The sequence below is a fragment of the Candoia aspera genome, chromosome 16 (assembly GCF_035149785.1).
Source record: "Candoia aspera isolate rCanAsp1 chromosome 16, rCanAsp1.hap2, whole genome shotgun sequence".
NCBI lineage: Eukaryota > Metazoa > Chordata > Lepidosauria > Squamata > Boidae > Candoia > Candoia aspera.
This window is the reverse complement of record NC_086168.1, coordinates 3,576,962-3,590,451: the sequence shown is the minus strand read 5'-3', so window position 1 is coordinate 3,590,451 and position 13,490 is coordinate 3,576,962. Positions and strand designations below refer to the sequence as shown.

Here is a 13,490-nt window from a genome sequence, read left to right as displayed (position 1 = left end):
ACTGAAAAACTGTGTTTTAATGCTGAGTATTTTTCAAAAGTTCTGCGTATTTCCCATTCCTTCTTTCATGCTTGAAGTGTCAAAGACTTTAAAGGAAAAAAAAAAACCCCGCCAAATTATATTTTAACATAAAATGTCAAAGCACTTTTTTTTCATGGTTATTTCTGTGTATTTAGGCACTGGATTCTTTTATGTAGGTTTTTGGTGGCAACTTAAATGTCTGTGTGTGTCTGATTTCCTAGCTCAAAAGGTGTAAAGAAATCCACATTCTAGTGTTTTGTCTCATTTATTTCTGGCGACGGAATTCAATCAATAAAGTGCTTCCATTTGAAAGCGAGCAAAGGCCTTCACTATGATTGTGTTGCACGTCTGTGTGGATTTACTAGTGTAACAAGGGGGGGAGGACAATTATAATTTGTGCACCTAGATTCTTGCAACAGAATAAACAGCCCTTGCTGCTAAGAATGTTAGAAGATGGTTTTTAGCTTTAATTTTTGCTGTACAGGAAAGGAGGGGGGCAAGTTCTTAGTTTTTTTGTGGGGTAAAATTATTCCGCCCTCCCTGTGCCCAAAACCAGAGTCCAGCCCATCTTTCACTACCGAATAGCCACTTCTGAATTTGGATTTATGCAGTTTATGCCCCAAAGCAAAGTTAGCAGGAAACCAGTCTCCTGCATCCCAGATCCCCATCTCCCAGTCCGACCAGCACGTAGATGGAACTGGGAAGGGTGGAATCCCATCCTCAGGAGTGGGAGTGGGCGAAAAAGGAGGCCAGCTGCATTTCCTCCAGCGGGGAATTGAGAGTGGTATTGTGTTGGATCTGAAGGGAAAAATGGGGTTTACAGAAGGCAGGAGGCTCTGCTTCAAATGCAATCCGGTGTTTAGCTGGAGAGCTGCAGGCTGGAGCCGAGTGGATCTAAAAAAGCAGGACGAAGAACTCTAATCTAGCCGCTGATCGTTGGTTTAATGCTTATGCCTCTATTTTCTAGGCCATGAGTTTTTAAAACGGTTCCTCTGCTGCAAAGCTGGCTGCAGAGACCCGTTTGGGCCACGTAGTACAAGCTTGACAATTTCCTGACCAGAGGTGGGGCGATTCTCTCGGAAAGTTGGAATCTGGAGTTTTCCCATCAGCACAATTGCAAGCGGATCCTTGGCTATTTCTGCTGGCCGGCCCAGGATCGGCTCGATGCTTTGGCTGGGGCGAAAGGTCCAGAGGTGACGGAGATCAGCGCTCGCCCATCTCTGGTTGCAGTAAGGTGGCTTCCTACCAAAAATGGTGGGTTGTGGGGCTAAATTTGTCAGGGCTGCATGGAAGGATCGGTTTAAAACACAACCCACAAATGAATCATTAGCCCAGAAGGAAGGTCCTCCTCGGAGCCACGGATTGCTCAGAGGAACTGCCCAGGGAACATTTTTTAAAAGACGTAGATACGAAAGACAAAGGCGCCGTTGGGCATTATTTTGAATGCTGCTTGGGGAAAGCTTTTCAGAGGGGCAGTGACCAGCGGGGTGGTTAACCCTCAAGGCTCAATTTGAACTTGGGGCTGGGAAACCCTTTGGGCTCTATTTCTACGCTACTAGCAAAAAGGCATTGTAATAGCTAAGCAAGGAAGAGCCAAAAATGCTGACGTGGTCCAAGCCAATCTTTGCCAGGGCCAGGATGGCAAAAGGGAGGTATTTTGGAAGTGGGTAGAGCCATTTCATCCCCTCCCCTTTTGATTGTTCTAGGGGGGGGGCATTGGGAAGTGGATGGAGAATAAATGCATTGAGCCTCCTGGCCATCAAGGCAAATTTTATGTCTGGTAAAATGAAGTGTTTTTCAACCCTGGCAATTTTAAGATACGGGTACTCCTTGCTTAACAACCACAAATTGGGACCAGAATTTCAGTCGCTAAGCAAAGCAGTATTAAGCAAATTTAGCCTGATTTTACAACTTTTGCGGCAGTCATTAAGGAAACCAGATGGTCATTAAGCAAATCGTGCCGTTCCCCATTGATTTTGCTTGCCAGAAGACAGCCAGGAAGGTAAAAAATGGTGAACACATGGCCACAAGATGCTACGATGGTCATAAATGCGAACCAGTTGCCAAGTGCCCAAATTGTGATCACGTGATCAGGGGATGATGCGATGTTCATGTAGACTGGTCATAAGTTGTCTTTTTTTCAGCACTGTCATAAGTCTGAACCATCACTAAACAAATGGTTGTTAAGTGAGGACTACCTATATGTGGTCTTCAACTCCCCAGAATTCCCCAGCCAGCATGCCACACATCTTAAGGCATGCTGGCTGGGGAATTCTGGGAGCTGAAGCCCACACTTTGCAAAGTTGCCAAGGTTGAAAAAACGCTGCGGAGTTAACAACAAAAACAGCGAGACTCCGAGCTGCTGAATTTCCCAGCGTGATTTGGGGAGGGCAGAGGCTTAAGGAGCGGCAAAGATTTCTTAAGTGGATCTGGAGTTTTGCTCTAATATTAGCATGTATGTCGATATTATTCTCACACATGGCCACTGCTCCGGGAATGCCATTTGAAACGCACAATCCCTGTTCAGGTTTCATGCTCCCAGCCTTCCCAACGCAAGGAAATTCAGGTTGGATCCGTTGGGTTGGGGAGATAAGATTATACACCCTGCCCCTTCACATTTTATATAAGGTTTGGGGTTGACTCTCAAGAAGGCTGGGAGCGTACCGAAGCAAGGCGACGCTAACAGGCTTTTGAATGTGAGCGACTTTTATTGGCTGATGCTCTCGGCGGGAAAGAAAAAAAATCTTGGGCACCAGGATGAAGCGTCCGAGTGCTCGGTCTCTGCAAATGGGAGGAGTGGGGGCACGCAGGACGATGAAGGAGGCCGCCCCAGAAGTACTGCGGTAGGTGAGAAACAGCAAGGACGGGTCGTGCCCAACGAGGCTTCTCCACAGCTACAAGTGGAGCCAGGCAGCCTGGCGGGGAGCTCCCTCGCTCGGCGACCCAATTCAGCCTTGGCAATCGACGCCTCGTCTTCCCAAGCAGGTTCTCGCGAGACCCCATTTCATTATGCGTCTTGGTCCCCCACCCCCCCGCTGCCCTCTGCTACCACCCTTTGCCCAGAAAAATGAATTGGCTTGTTTAGGGCGATGCCATTCCAACCCGGGGCGAGTGAGGCTGTGTGGATGTGTGTGTGGGGGTCTGGGTCTAGGAAGAAAGGCGCTGAGCGATGAATCACTGGCACGGTGCTCCCCTCCCTGCTCTCGAGAACTAGCCACCGGGGGTCCGTCCAAGCGGAAAGCAGAGACGTGCGAGAGACCAGCTCTCGGCTCACGCCCCGAGTGGGGTGGTTAGCTCCATCTTGCCCGACGCATCGCCCCCGCGAGAAAGTAACGAGTCCACAAAGGAATGTTTCCACTGAATTGGGGTGAACGTCAGCCCTGACGCACAGAGGACGGGGGTCCCGCTTCCCCGCTCGATCCTTCCGGCCGAGGGACATGCTCAGGCTGAGCGCATTCCCACTTCTAGCCCCAAGATGTAGAGTGGTCCCTTACTTCTTCGGAACATTTCTGGGATTCCTGGCTGCACAAGCGTCTGGGTGTATAAGGAACCGATGGATGAAATTCCAAGCCGGTTTGTCCACACTGCTCAGGGCACATCCTTTGTTTCAGGGGTACCAACGTTAATTGTTTGTCTGTGCTTGTCTTGCGTGAAATACTGGGGGCGGAGGGGGGCAGAGACAGGGGAGTCATCAAGGATGTTCCATTCCTTGCAAATAAATACATAAATAGAAGGGAATTTGGGGCTCCACCCTACACTGTCGACCCCTTTCCACCAGTGCAGGTGAAGGGGAAAAAATCCATTGTATGCCACGAAAGAGAAAAACCACTGTCACCTGCGTGTTCCTTTCAAATGACGAGGCTCTTTCCAGGTGACCCCCAAATTTGTCCTGCAGGTGGCCCCATCCAGGTGAAAATTCAGGCAAGAAACAAAACTGGGAACCAAGATAACAGGGCACCCACCCTTGGTACTTCCGGAACAGCTAAAGTCACAGTTACAAAAGGCCAGCAAGGTGACGGATGGGAATGGTGTGACTGGCTCTGTCCAAGGACATCTGAAACCTCTCCGAAGAAGTCTTTCCCGGCGTCTGCAGATGATGGGATGAGAAAGAAGCAAACCGTTCCCAAAACAGCTTTCCTGAAGGTGCTCTTCCTTGGCCGGGACTGGCTGATCTTGGACGAAAACAGGCTTGCGAGATGCTCTCTGCCCCCTGCAAAGCTGCACGGGAGGAGCGACGGAGCGTCAAATTAAGACTGGTTGCGACTAGCTGTGGTGTGACTCGCCAGGGACGGGGCAGGGCGGCGGCTGGATGAGTGCTGAGCTCCGAAATGCAAGAGGAGGTTGAAAGGGAAGTCAGCCTAGCAGAAGAAAGGACAGAGAAGTCAGAGTTACATTTCCTTCGCTCAACTCGGGGATGTGGCGGGCAGCAAGTGGCCTCGCCGGGTCCCTCCCTGGTTGCAAGGTGAGGGTAGCTTGTGATCGCTGCTACGTTGAAAGGCTTCAGGGGTCTGAGTTTAGTGTTGGCTGAAAGCCACCAATCAAAGTCATGCTCTGAATGAGGAGAGGCACCACAAGCTCACTCAAAAGGAAAGAGAGAGGGAGGGATATCTGTTCAGGCCTCAGATGCAATTTAGCTCTTAAGCCAAGCCACAAAAAGAACCCCTTGCGCAGGGAAGCGACAGCTGTTTCCCAGCTGGGCCTGGTTCATGGCCAGCATAGATGACTGTAATTTGTTTGGTTTTGGACTTGCGGCTAGATTTCAACCTGGGGAGGTCCAAAGCTGGGGAAAGCTGCTGAGGCTCTCGTTGGCTAGCGTTAACCGAGCCGCGACTGAACTCGGCCACCGAATTGCGTAACAAACCCAGGATGGGGTGGGCAATGGCCCTCTCGGAACAGAAGGTGTGAATGTGTGCAGGAACTAAAGTGCGTCTTAATTTACGAGGGTCTCGTGAGCTGCGCAGAAGCTTGGTTTATGGAGACTTTCCTATGTGAAGTTGTAGGGAAACCGTAACCGAGGGGAAAAAATGACATTTCGAGAGGCCCCGTCGGACTGTGAGCTCCTAGCTTATACCTAAAGCTCTAGTGGGACAGCCTTGAAGAGGATGTGGGAGTCAACTGCCTTCACGTATGGGTGCCCAGGATTGGGGAGATTTACTAATGCCGGTCGAGCAGACCCAGAACCCTCATCCTTTTACCAGTTACGCTGTGCCCTTGAGTCAGTTTGGACTCCTGGCGATGACGTGAACAAAGCTTTGCAATTCTCTTGGCAGCGTTTTCAGAAATGCATTTTTCTGGGGCTGAGAGAGAGGGTCTGGCCCAAGGTCCCCTATCTGGCTTTGGGCCCAAGGCAGGACTAGAAATCATGGTCTCCCCGTTTCTAGCCTGGTGCCTTAACCACGACACCAAACTGGCTCTAACCATGTTTGACGCGAGGGTCTCAATTTTTTACCAAGCACAGCGCACGTTGCTGCTGGTTTTTAAAACGGTTCCTCTGCTGTTAGAGGGCCCCCAAAGCTGGCTGCAGAGATGTGTCTGGGCCACGTAATACAAGCGTGACCATTTCCTGGCTGGAGAAGGTGGGGCGATTCCGTTCAATCAGAAGCTGGGAGCAGAGAACCCAAAATGGCATTTTATTTGGGGATTCGGTTTCGCTCCTTCGACGCCTATCCGGGCCTCTCTGGCTAAAGGTGCTGAGCAGGCCCTGAAGGAGCCTCTGCATGCGTGGCCTCCTCCAAGCAGTGGACTTGCACCCTTGGCTGGGGATGATGGGAGTCCAACTCCAACATCCCCTTGTGGCTCCATGCAAAGTAGGAAACCAGCCAGGGGGGCTTTTTCCACAAGGCACCAGGGTTGTAAACCAGGGCAGTGTAGCGAAGGAGGTGTGGGACAAGGAAGACTTGGGCCTGAGACCACCCTCAGCCACGGAAGCTCCTGGCTGATGCGGGGCCGGTGCGTTCTCTCGGCCTAGCCTACCTCGCAGGGCTGTTGTGCGAGAAAAAGAGGAGGATGCCTCTTGAGTTCTTGAACAAAGAGGCAGGGAGATAACTCAAGCCTATAAATAAACCACAAATGTAGGCTTAACCTCCATTTCAGGTTTCCCAGAATACCCTCCCTTACCTGAACATGATGTTTGTTTAAACGGCTCTGGTCTCAGCCTCTATCTTCTGCTCCCCGTGGAGGTTTTCCACCTCCTGGACCTGTGCCACGTTTTGCCGAATGGCGATCTCGGGGCCCCCGCCGTAGAGCGTGCTCAAGTAGATCCAGGTCTCCTCGGAGATCTGCCCATAATCGGCTCCTGGAAAAGAGGCAGGCCGGTCAGGAAGCGCCGAGGAAGAGAGGAGATGCCGGCAGGATCCCAACTCTGAGTGGGAAACTGTCGGCCATGGGGTGCCTTGAAGGTCGATCAAGGCGAGTTGGGCATTTACTCTTATTTGCCAAATTACGCAAATGAGTCTCTCGTCCTTACCCTGCTTGACCTGCATGTAGCCGCTTCCTTTGGCCACGGCAATCTTAATGTTGTCGATTGGACCCGGGGGCTCTGCAAGAAAGGAATTGGGGTCTGGGAATGGCGGCGGGCAAGCCATGGCACTCGGGCCGGCCTCCTGTGCCGGATGCGGTTTGGCCAAACCAAGAGCGCCGCCGCATTCCCAACTGAGCCCCTTGGCAGTGGCTGGGCAGGGGGGCCAAAGCGGCCCATTGAAACGGAGACGCCTTTTGAAACAGCTGCTTGAAGCGGTGTTCTTATTTGGAAGCGTTAAAAAGAGAGGCGGACACACATCAGTTCCTCTGCTCGGTTTTTGGCCTGTAACTCCCCCGATTGGCACATTTGGCAATATTTATTTGAAAGACACTGTTGTTCCTGTTAATTAAAAGCTCTTGGAACAGCTTCCATCTAAAAGGTTTAGGCTTCAAATCCCCAGATTTGCAGGAATGGCCAAAGGCAGTTTGGGGAATTCTAGGAATGCAAGGACAGGCATTCGGAGGGTGTCTTCAAGATCCAGGATGTTTAGCAATAGCCAAGTTCGCTGAGGAATTCTGGGAGCTGAAGTCCCACATCTGGGGAGCATTTTCAAGTCCCGGAATGCTTAGCACAAACCAAGGAGGAACTGAAGCCCCGCATTTTGCAATCCTCCAGGTAAAGAAAGGCTAGAGTTTGGTAAAACTAGGGGACTTGCTCAAGACAGAAATAAACGGACGTGGTTAAACTGGCACCTTGAGGGACAGTTTGGTGCGGTGGTTCAGGCATCAGGCTAGAAACCGGGAGGCTGTGAGTTCTAGTCCCACCTTAGGCACAAAGCCAGCTGGGTGACCTTGGGCCAGTCCCTCTCTCTCAGCCCAGGGAAGGAGGCAATGGCAAACCACTTCCGAAAACCCTTGCCAAGAAAACTGCAGGGACTTGTCCAGGCAGTCTCCGAGAATCAGACACCACTGAACATAGAAAAGGAACAAAACTGACACTGAGTTACTTCAATGCCCTGAGCGCAGTGATTTCCCCTTCCTATAATCATTTCCTCACCAAAACCAGGGTGGGGATTGTTGAAAAGGCAGGAGGAGGAGAATTTACCACACGGGAGCCATCCTCTTGTCCTGAAGCTCCGTCCTGTGGCTTCCTGGGCCAAACCCCTGTGGCATACCCACCCTCCGCCAGCGTCCCCCGGGCTCACCGTTGTCCTTCCCCTTGACGAAGGCCTCCCACTCGCGGAACCACTGCATGCTGATGCAGAAGATGACCACCGGGCACTCCTCCGCCTGGAAGGCTTTGTTCAGCTGGGGGACGAAGGGACGGGGGTCAGGTGGGGGGGCTGGCACGCTCTGGGGGGATCCTTCTGAAAACAGCTGGCCCTGCCCACTGCACTTCTCTGGGTCGGCTTGGCCCCGCCCCTTGGGCCCACCTTTGCCCTCCCTACCCCAGCAGGCCCGCTGGAGACGGTACCTTGATGAATGTATCGATCTCCATCTTCCTCCGCTTGGCCAGGGCTTCGATCTCCACCTGGCACACCGAACAGACGTAGAGGTGATTCACAGCTGGGCCGCCCCCAAACCTGAGCATAGGACGAAAGCGGGCACTGAGCCAACCAAATTGTGCCTTGCCCTGGAACTGAATCCTGCCAGTCCAACTGTACCGGTGGCCGCCTTGCTGGGACTTTCCTTAGCCTTGTTGCTTGGGAGACCAGGAGCCGTAGAGACACAGGAGTTAAACATCTGGCTGTACACAGGTAGTCCTCAACCTATGATCGTCCAGCGACCGTTCAAAGTTACAACGGTGCTGAATGAATGGCAGTTACAAACTGGTCCTTGGAGTTCTGGCCATCCCTGCATCCCCATGGTCGTGTGATTGCAACTCTGGTTGGGGGAAGCCGGCAGGAAGCTGCCTTGCCTAACGACTGTGGGATTCAGTTAACAGCGACAACTGGGACCGTGGGAACTGCTGTAGCGTTCAATGAACACATCGCCTAGCAACCAAAATTCCAGTCCCAATTGCCGTCGTATGTCGAGGACTACCTGTAATTTATTCAGGCATGGGAATTTGCAGAGCAAAACAGAGTGGAGAAGGGAAAAATAGAAAAATGTCTGTTATTGGTGGGGGGGGGCGGCAATAAATGGACAGCCTGTTTCAAAGGCGTCCTGGAAAAGGTGTTCTGTGTATGGTTTTGTAGAGAACTGAGATAAAGCTTTCTGAGCTTTGCTCTGCCATGCTGAGGGCCAGAAACTTGATTTCAGATGCACGAATCAGCCAAATTCGTTTTTCCATTTATGGATTTATGGTCCCAGTCCAAACCATTAGCCCAATTTCCAGACCGCCCAACCCCAGAACAATTCTGAGAGGCTTTACGAGATTAAAATATGCAACACGAAGCATGAAAGTACACACAACACAGTATTAAAAACACAACCAGCGTATGAGGCAACCACAAGTACCCAACACCCCCAATAAAAGAGAAGCAAAAACGCAACCGTGCTTGATCCAAGAGAGCTTGAACAGTACAGAAGGAAGGGGCACAGCCCTGCATATCCCCAAACTTTTAGTCCTCTCCTGCAAATCACCTTTCTTGGGATGGATGGGAGACCAAGAGGTAAGAACAGTAACTCCAACAGCGGCTGAAGCGCCAGGAGGAGACGCCTTACCTGTTATACAGGTATTCCCAAACGTTCTGGGGAAGAATCACCACGAGATCATCAATATAATGGTACTTGTTGGGTGGAATCCCTGTTGAGAAAGCCAAGCAGAGAGAGTTGAAAATGGCGTTCCCTCTTTGGCAGGACGGCCACCTTTGTAGGTCATGGGCGTGCAACCTTTCCTGAACCGAGGACTGTGCTTGATCTTGGCGCAGTCGCTCTGGATAAGGGCCAAACTTAAATCTGATCCTGTTCTATTTCTAATAAAAGTGGGGCGAAGAGAGTAATGCCCCAGTCCTGTTAAGAACAAGTTGGCGACCACTCGGACGATCTCGGGGCCTGCAACCGACGCTCGCGAGTCCCTTCTGGGCCCTGCTTTGCGCTAGGCGATTGCAAGGAATTTCCTGCTGCCTGAGAGCAGAGGAAACGCAGCTGCTGTTCTTAAAGGAACAGGGAGAGCTGCTGATTTCTACCAAGTCAAGAGTCTTGATCTGTACAAGCGTGGCAAGGTTTTCTCGGACCAGCAAACGGTCTTCCGAGGCTTCAGGCCCAAACATCATCCAAGCCTTTGAACTGGGGCTAAAACAACAGCAAGTGAGCTCTCTACTGCTCAGAATGAGCCTGTCTTTCTCTCCCACCCACCGTAAAACCAAGAAATTGAATTAGAAGTGGGGTAATGTATAACGCCCCCCCTGCCCCAAATCTATTTTTGCCCCACCTCTGACCAAACCAGTGCTGTGGTTCCCTCCTGTTTGGAAAAAAAAAACAGGCTAAGAAAACTCCCTGAAGTCTCAAAACCCCAAGGGAATCCCCAAATCCACCCCAGTCATGGGGGACACTGAGCTTGCTGCTGAAGCGGAGCGCAGCTGTGCCCCTCACCTCCATGGGAACAGAGGAAGGTGTGGTTGGTGATTGGGCCCGGCTCCGCGAAGGTGTTGAACTTGTTCAGCCATTCCCGGGAGATGTAAAACTGCAGCAGGCCGGGCTCCTTCATGGTGGCTGAGGAGACGACTTTCTGGCGCTCCCGGATGGCCTCCTCGCTGCTTTTTCTGTAGGACATTTCGGGGGAGGAGAAGGGGGAAGCGTTTGTGCCCAAAGCAGGGCGGACTTGGGAAAGCAGTGGGCGCTCCCAGAAAGGAGACCCGCTGTCCCGCATGCTCGCCCTGATTTCCATCCGCAGAATATTTGCAGAGAACAAAGCTAAAAGAAAGCCGGGCCCCACTTGCTCCCTTCCTTGGGGGCCACGTTGGTGCAAGATGCTTCCTTGGGGTGGCACAACGCAGAGGACCGCCAAGCAAAGCAGACCGGCTAAAATGTGAATGGTGAGTCTGAGATTCGGCGTGTGAAGCGAATCACCCCTCTAAATTAATTATTTTGGAGTTGCCATTTGGGGCAAGGCATTGCTAGCTTAATATCCCTCCTTTCCTGCAGGAAGTCAAGGTGATGTACTTAGCAACCCTCCCCCCCCTTTTTTTTGCCGTAACAACAACCCTGGGAGGTAGGCTGGGCTGGAGCAGAGCAACTGGCTCAAAGATGGTTTTCCAACGGGGACCTCTCTGCTGCGAACCCAATTTCTCCGTCCCATTTCTCCTCTTGGTTCCTTTCTGGAATTCAGCCCCAGGAATGCTGGCACGGACGATTTTTACCGAGCGACACTTGGCCCCGAAACTCAATTTGGCGCTCTCTTCACGCCCCCCAGGAGCGAGCCTCTCGCACAACAGGCTCGTTCTGCACGCAAGGCCGCCTCACCGATAAAACAAGACGTAAGCCTCGGCATTCTGCACGACCGTCTCGTGCACTTCGGTCACGTACTGGTCGTCGAATTCGTACCACTGGCCGTTGATCATGTTCTGGCAGTAGGCGATGTAATGTCCACCTGTGTCCAAGAGGCCAAGAATTACCCACTCGACTGAGGAAGGATTTTATCCCTGTTTCTGATAAAAAGGGGATTCTCACAAGGAGGGTAAGAGAATCCAAGCAGTTTGGGGCAAGCAGCACAGAGGAACTGCTCGCGTTAAAAAACCGCAAAGGCAAAAGCCACGGGCTCGAAACCGATTTAAGCCGTCAGTTTAAAAGGGAGTGCGGTCAACGGCCATCTCTGGCAGAACCTTCGTAGCTTGGTGAGCTCAGGGAAAAAGAAGAAAATTCAGCATCTGCAGTTGAACATCTGGAGGGTTATTTACTTGCTAATGCCGCCTCCGTCTTGCTCTTTTCCTGTGAGTCCAACTCTGTTCCCACCACGGGCTGCGTTCTTCGGTCTCAGCTTTCCTCTTACCCTTTTTTCCCCCCTGCCTTCCTGGGTATGTCCCCTCTGTGATGTAAGAGCAGCTCAGCCAATCAGCACTCAGCAGCATCAACAAGGCCATCTGGGGATCCTGTAGACTAGCCTGTGCCAAGCTCGCCAGTTGGCATTCTGGGTGGGCAAAACCCGTTCATTATGAAATGTTCCAAATCCCCAGACAGGCCATTCTAAATGGTTCGAGAGGATCCGGGGCATCCCAGAACACTTCAAGGTAAGGGTAGCTTCTTCTAAACGCTGAACAGCCCATGCCTGTGTTGGACTGTTTCATAATGGAGCTGGCACTACAGTTCCCAGAATCCTCCCAGCCCAAATGATACCTGTGTTGGGTGAGTTCACCCAACAAAGCACATCTTGGTGTTATGTGAGGTGTGTCTACCTATCAGCCCTTTGAGATAGGCCAGGTCAAGAAGACGACCCCTCAAGGATCACAGAAAGCCTGACTGAGTTTCTCTTTTCCCTCTCCTACAGGTAGTCCTCGACTTACGACCACAATTGGGATTGGGATTTCCACTGTAAGTCGTTGCGGTCATAAGTCGAGTCACCACGTGATCAGACCTGATCTTATGACCGTTTTTACGTGGTGGTTAAGCGAGTCACGAGTAGTTAAGCGAATCACCACGGTCATTAAGTGAATCCAGACTCCCCAATGGGTGTGTTTTGCCGGAAAACGGCAAAAAACCTCGCAAAATGCAAACACATGACCATGGGATGCTGCAACTGGTTGTAAACACGAGCCAGTTGCCAAGTGCCCGAAATGCGATCATGTGACAGTGGGGAGGCGGTGCGACGTTTTGCAATGCTCGGAAGTGCTTTGCAGGCTGTAAAGCGCCCATTCGGAGTCCGTCCTAACTTTGGACCCTCATTAAATGAATGGTCATAAGTCAAGGACTACCTGTATATGCAAGAGAATCAAGGCGAGGCAATCTGGACTTTCTTTTTCACTTCCTCCTCGCTTCCAAGGCTAAGCAGGTATTTACCTACCGGCCGTTGAATTCCTTCTTCAAGGCAATCCCCGTCCTTCTCCACACCACCCATGCCTGCAGACCCAGCACCCGGTTTCCAGACTCCCTTCAGAGGAACGGGGAACACGAGGAAGAACAACTTACTGCCCGCAGTGCCGTGGTGGCAAATCACAGAGAGGAGATCGTACGTGGTGACTTTAGAGATGCTCTCCTTGGCCAGGAAGGGCCGGAGGTCCAGCCCCTCCAGGGGGAAGGAGACGTGGCTGTTGATTTTGAAGGAGTACATGACCTCATGCCGGAAACGCTTTAAGTGGATGCAGAGGACCTAGGGGGAGAGCGGTCTGAAAAAAGTCTGCAGAGATCAAAGCCCCCCAACTACCAGATCTTGGGGTGGAGGCAAAGCAAGGCCAGGTTGGACCCTGCAGGAGAGCAAGGAAGGGCCTAGAACTTCAAAGCCCCCCTGAAATATACAAATATAAAAACGACCCTCAGCCCTAAAACTCCACTCCCTTCTGTGCTAGGCAACCTTTCTTTTGAGATAACTGGCTGCTGAGACCAAAGAGGTCTTCCCCGATTGCCTCCCCAGCTTATTTCACCCGGCACGCGCTTTCCCTTCTCACTCCTACCATCCAGGGAGAGGTACAGAGCAAGCACAGCTACAGAAAGTCATCAGCCACGGAAGAAACTGAGCCCCAAGCGGTTGCAAAACCAAGCAAAGGAAACGGCTCACCTCAGGCAGCTGGAGCACTTTACAATACTTCACTCCGTTCCGCAACCTGGAGGAGGGACAAAAGAGGCGGAGGAAAGAGGATTGGCCACTCCTGGAGATTCTGCCCCGTAATATTAAGCCTTTATTCCTGGCGGGCTTTCCCTCTCCAACTCCCATCCCCAAGGGGGATGTTAAGCACCGCTGATGACATCCTCCCCAGCTGTCAAAACCTGCCCGGCCTTCTTGGCTGCTTCCCATTTTATTCTCCTGCCGAGACGCTGAATGTCTTTCTCAAAGGTTCCCAAAGTTGGGAGCAGCCAGGGAAAACATCCAGGAGAGGCACTGCAGGAAGGAAGGCCTCCTCCCCGCTACAGGACAT

At 51.8% G+C, this 13,490-nt stretch overlaps 2 protein-coding genes across 3 annotated transcripts in view; one reads left to right on the top strand and one right to left on the bottom strand.

Annotated features, from left to right (window-relative positions):
* Positions 1-13,490, top strand: part of PTGES (prostaglandin E synthase) — a 377,050-nt gene that overhangs the window by 268,018 nt on the left and 95,542 nt on the right. The window lies entirely within an intron of this gene.
* The window catches only part of USP20 (ubiquitin specific peptidase 20), a 29,682-nt gene continuing 18,901 nt past the window's right edge, over positions 2,710-13,490 (bottom strand). For both annotated transcript variants that reach the window (XM_063316494.1, XM_063316495.1), the window contains exons 16-26: positions 13,133-13,178; positions 12,547-12,727; positions 10,888-11,014; positions 10,018-10,187; positions 9,148-9,229; positions 7,955-8,063; positions 7,686-7,788; positions 6,488-6,559; positions 6,139-6,316; positions 3,984-4,379; positions 2,710-3,539 (exon numbers count right to left, since the gene is read on the bottom strand). In XM_063316494.1, coding sequence (XP_063172564.1) covers positions 6,156-6,316; positions 6,488-6,559; positions 7,686-7,788; positions 7,955-8,063; positions 9,148-9,229; positions 10,018-10,187; positions 10,888-11,014; positions 12,547-12,727; positions 13,133-13,178 — 1,051 coding nt within the window. In that variant the 3' untranslated portion in view covers positions 2,710-3,539; positions 3,984-4,379; positions 6,139-6,155. The remainder of the gene's footprint in view (positions 3,540-3,983; positions 4,380-6,138; positions 6,317-6,487; positions 6,560-7,685; positions 7,789-7,954; positions 8,064-9,147; positions 9,230-10,017; positions 10,188-10,887; positions 11,015-12,546; positions 12,728-13,132; positions 13,179-13,490) is intronic.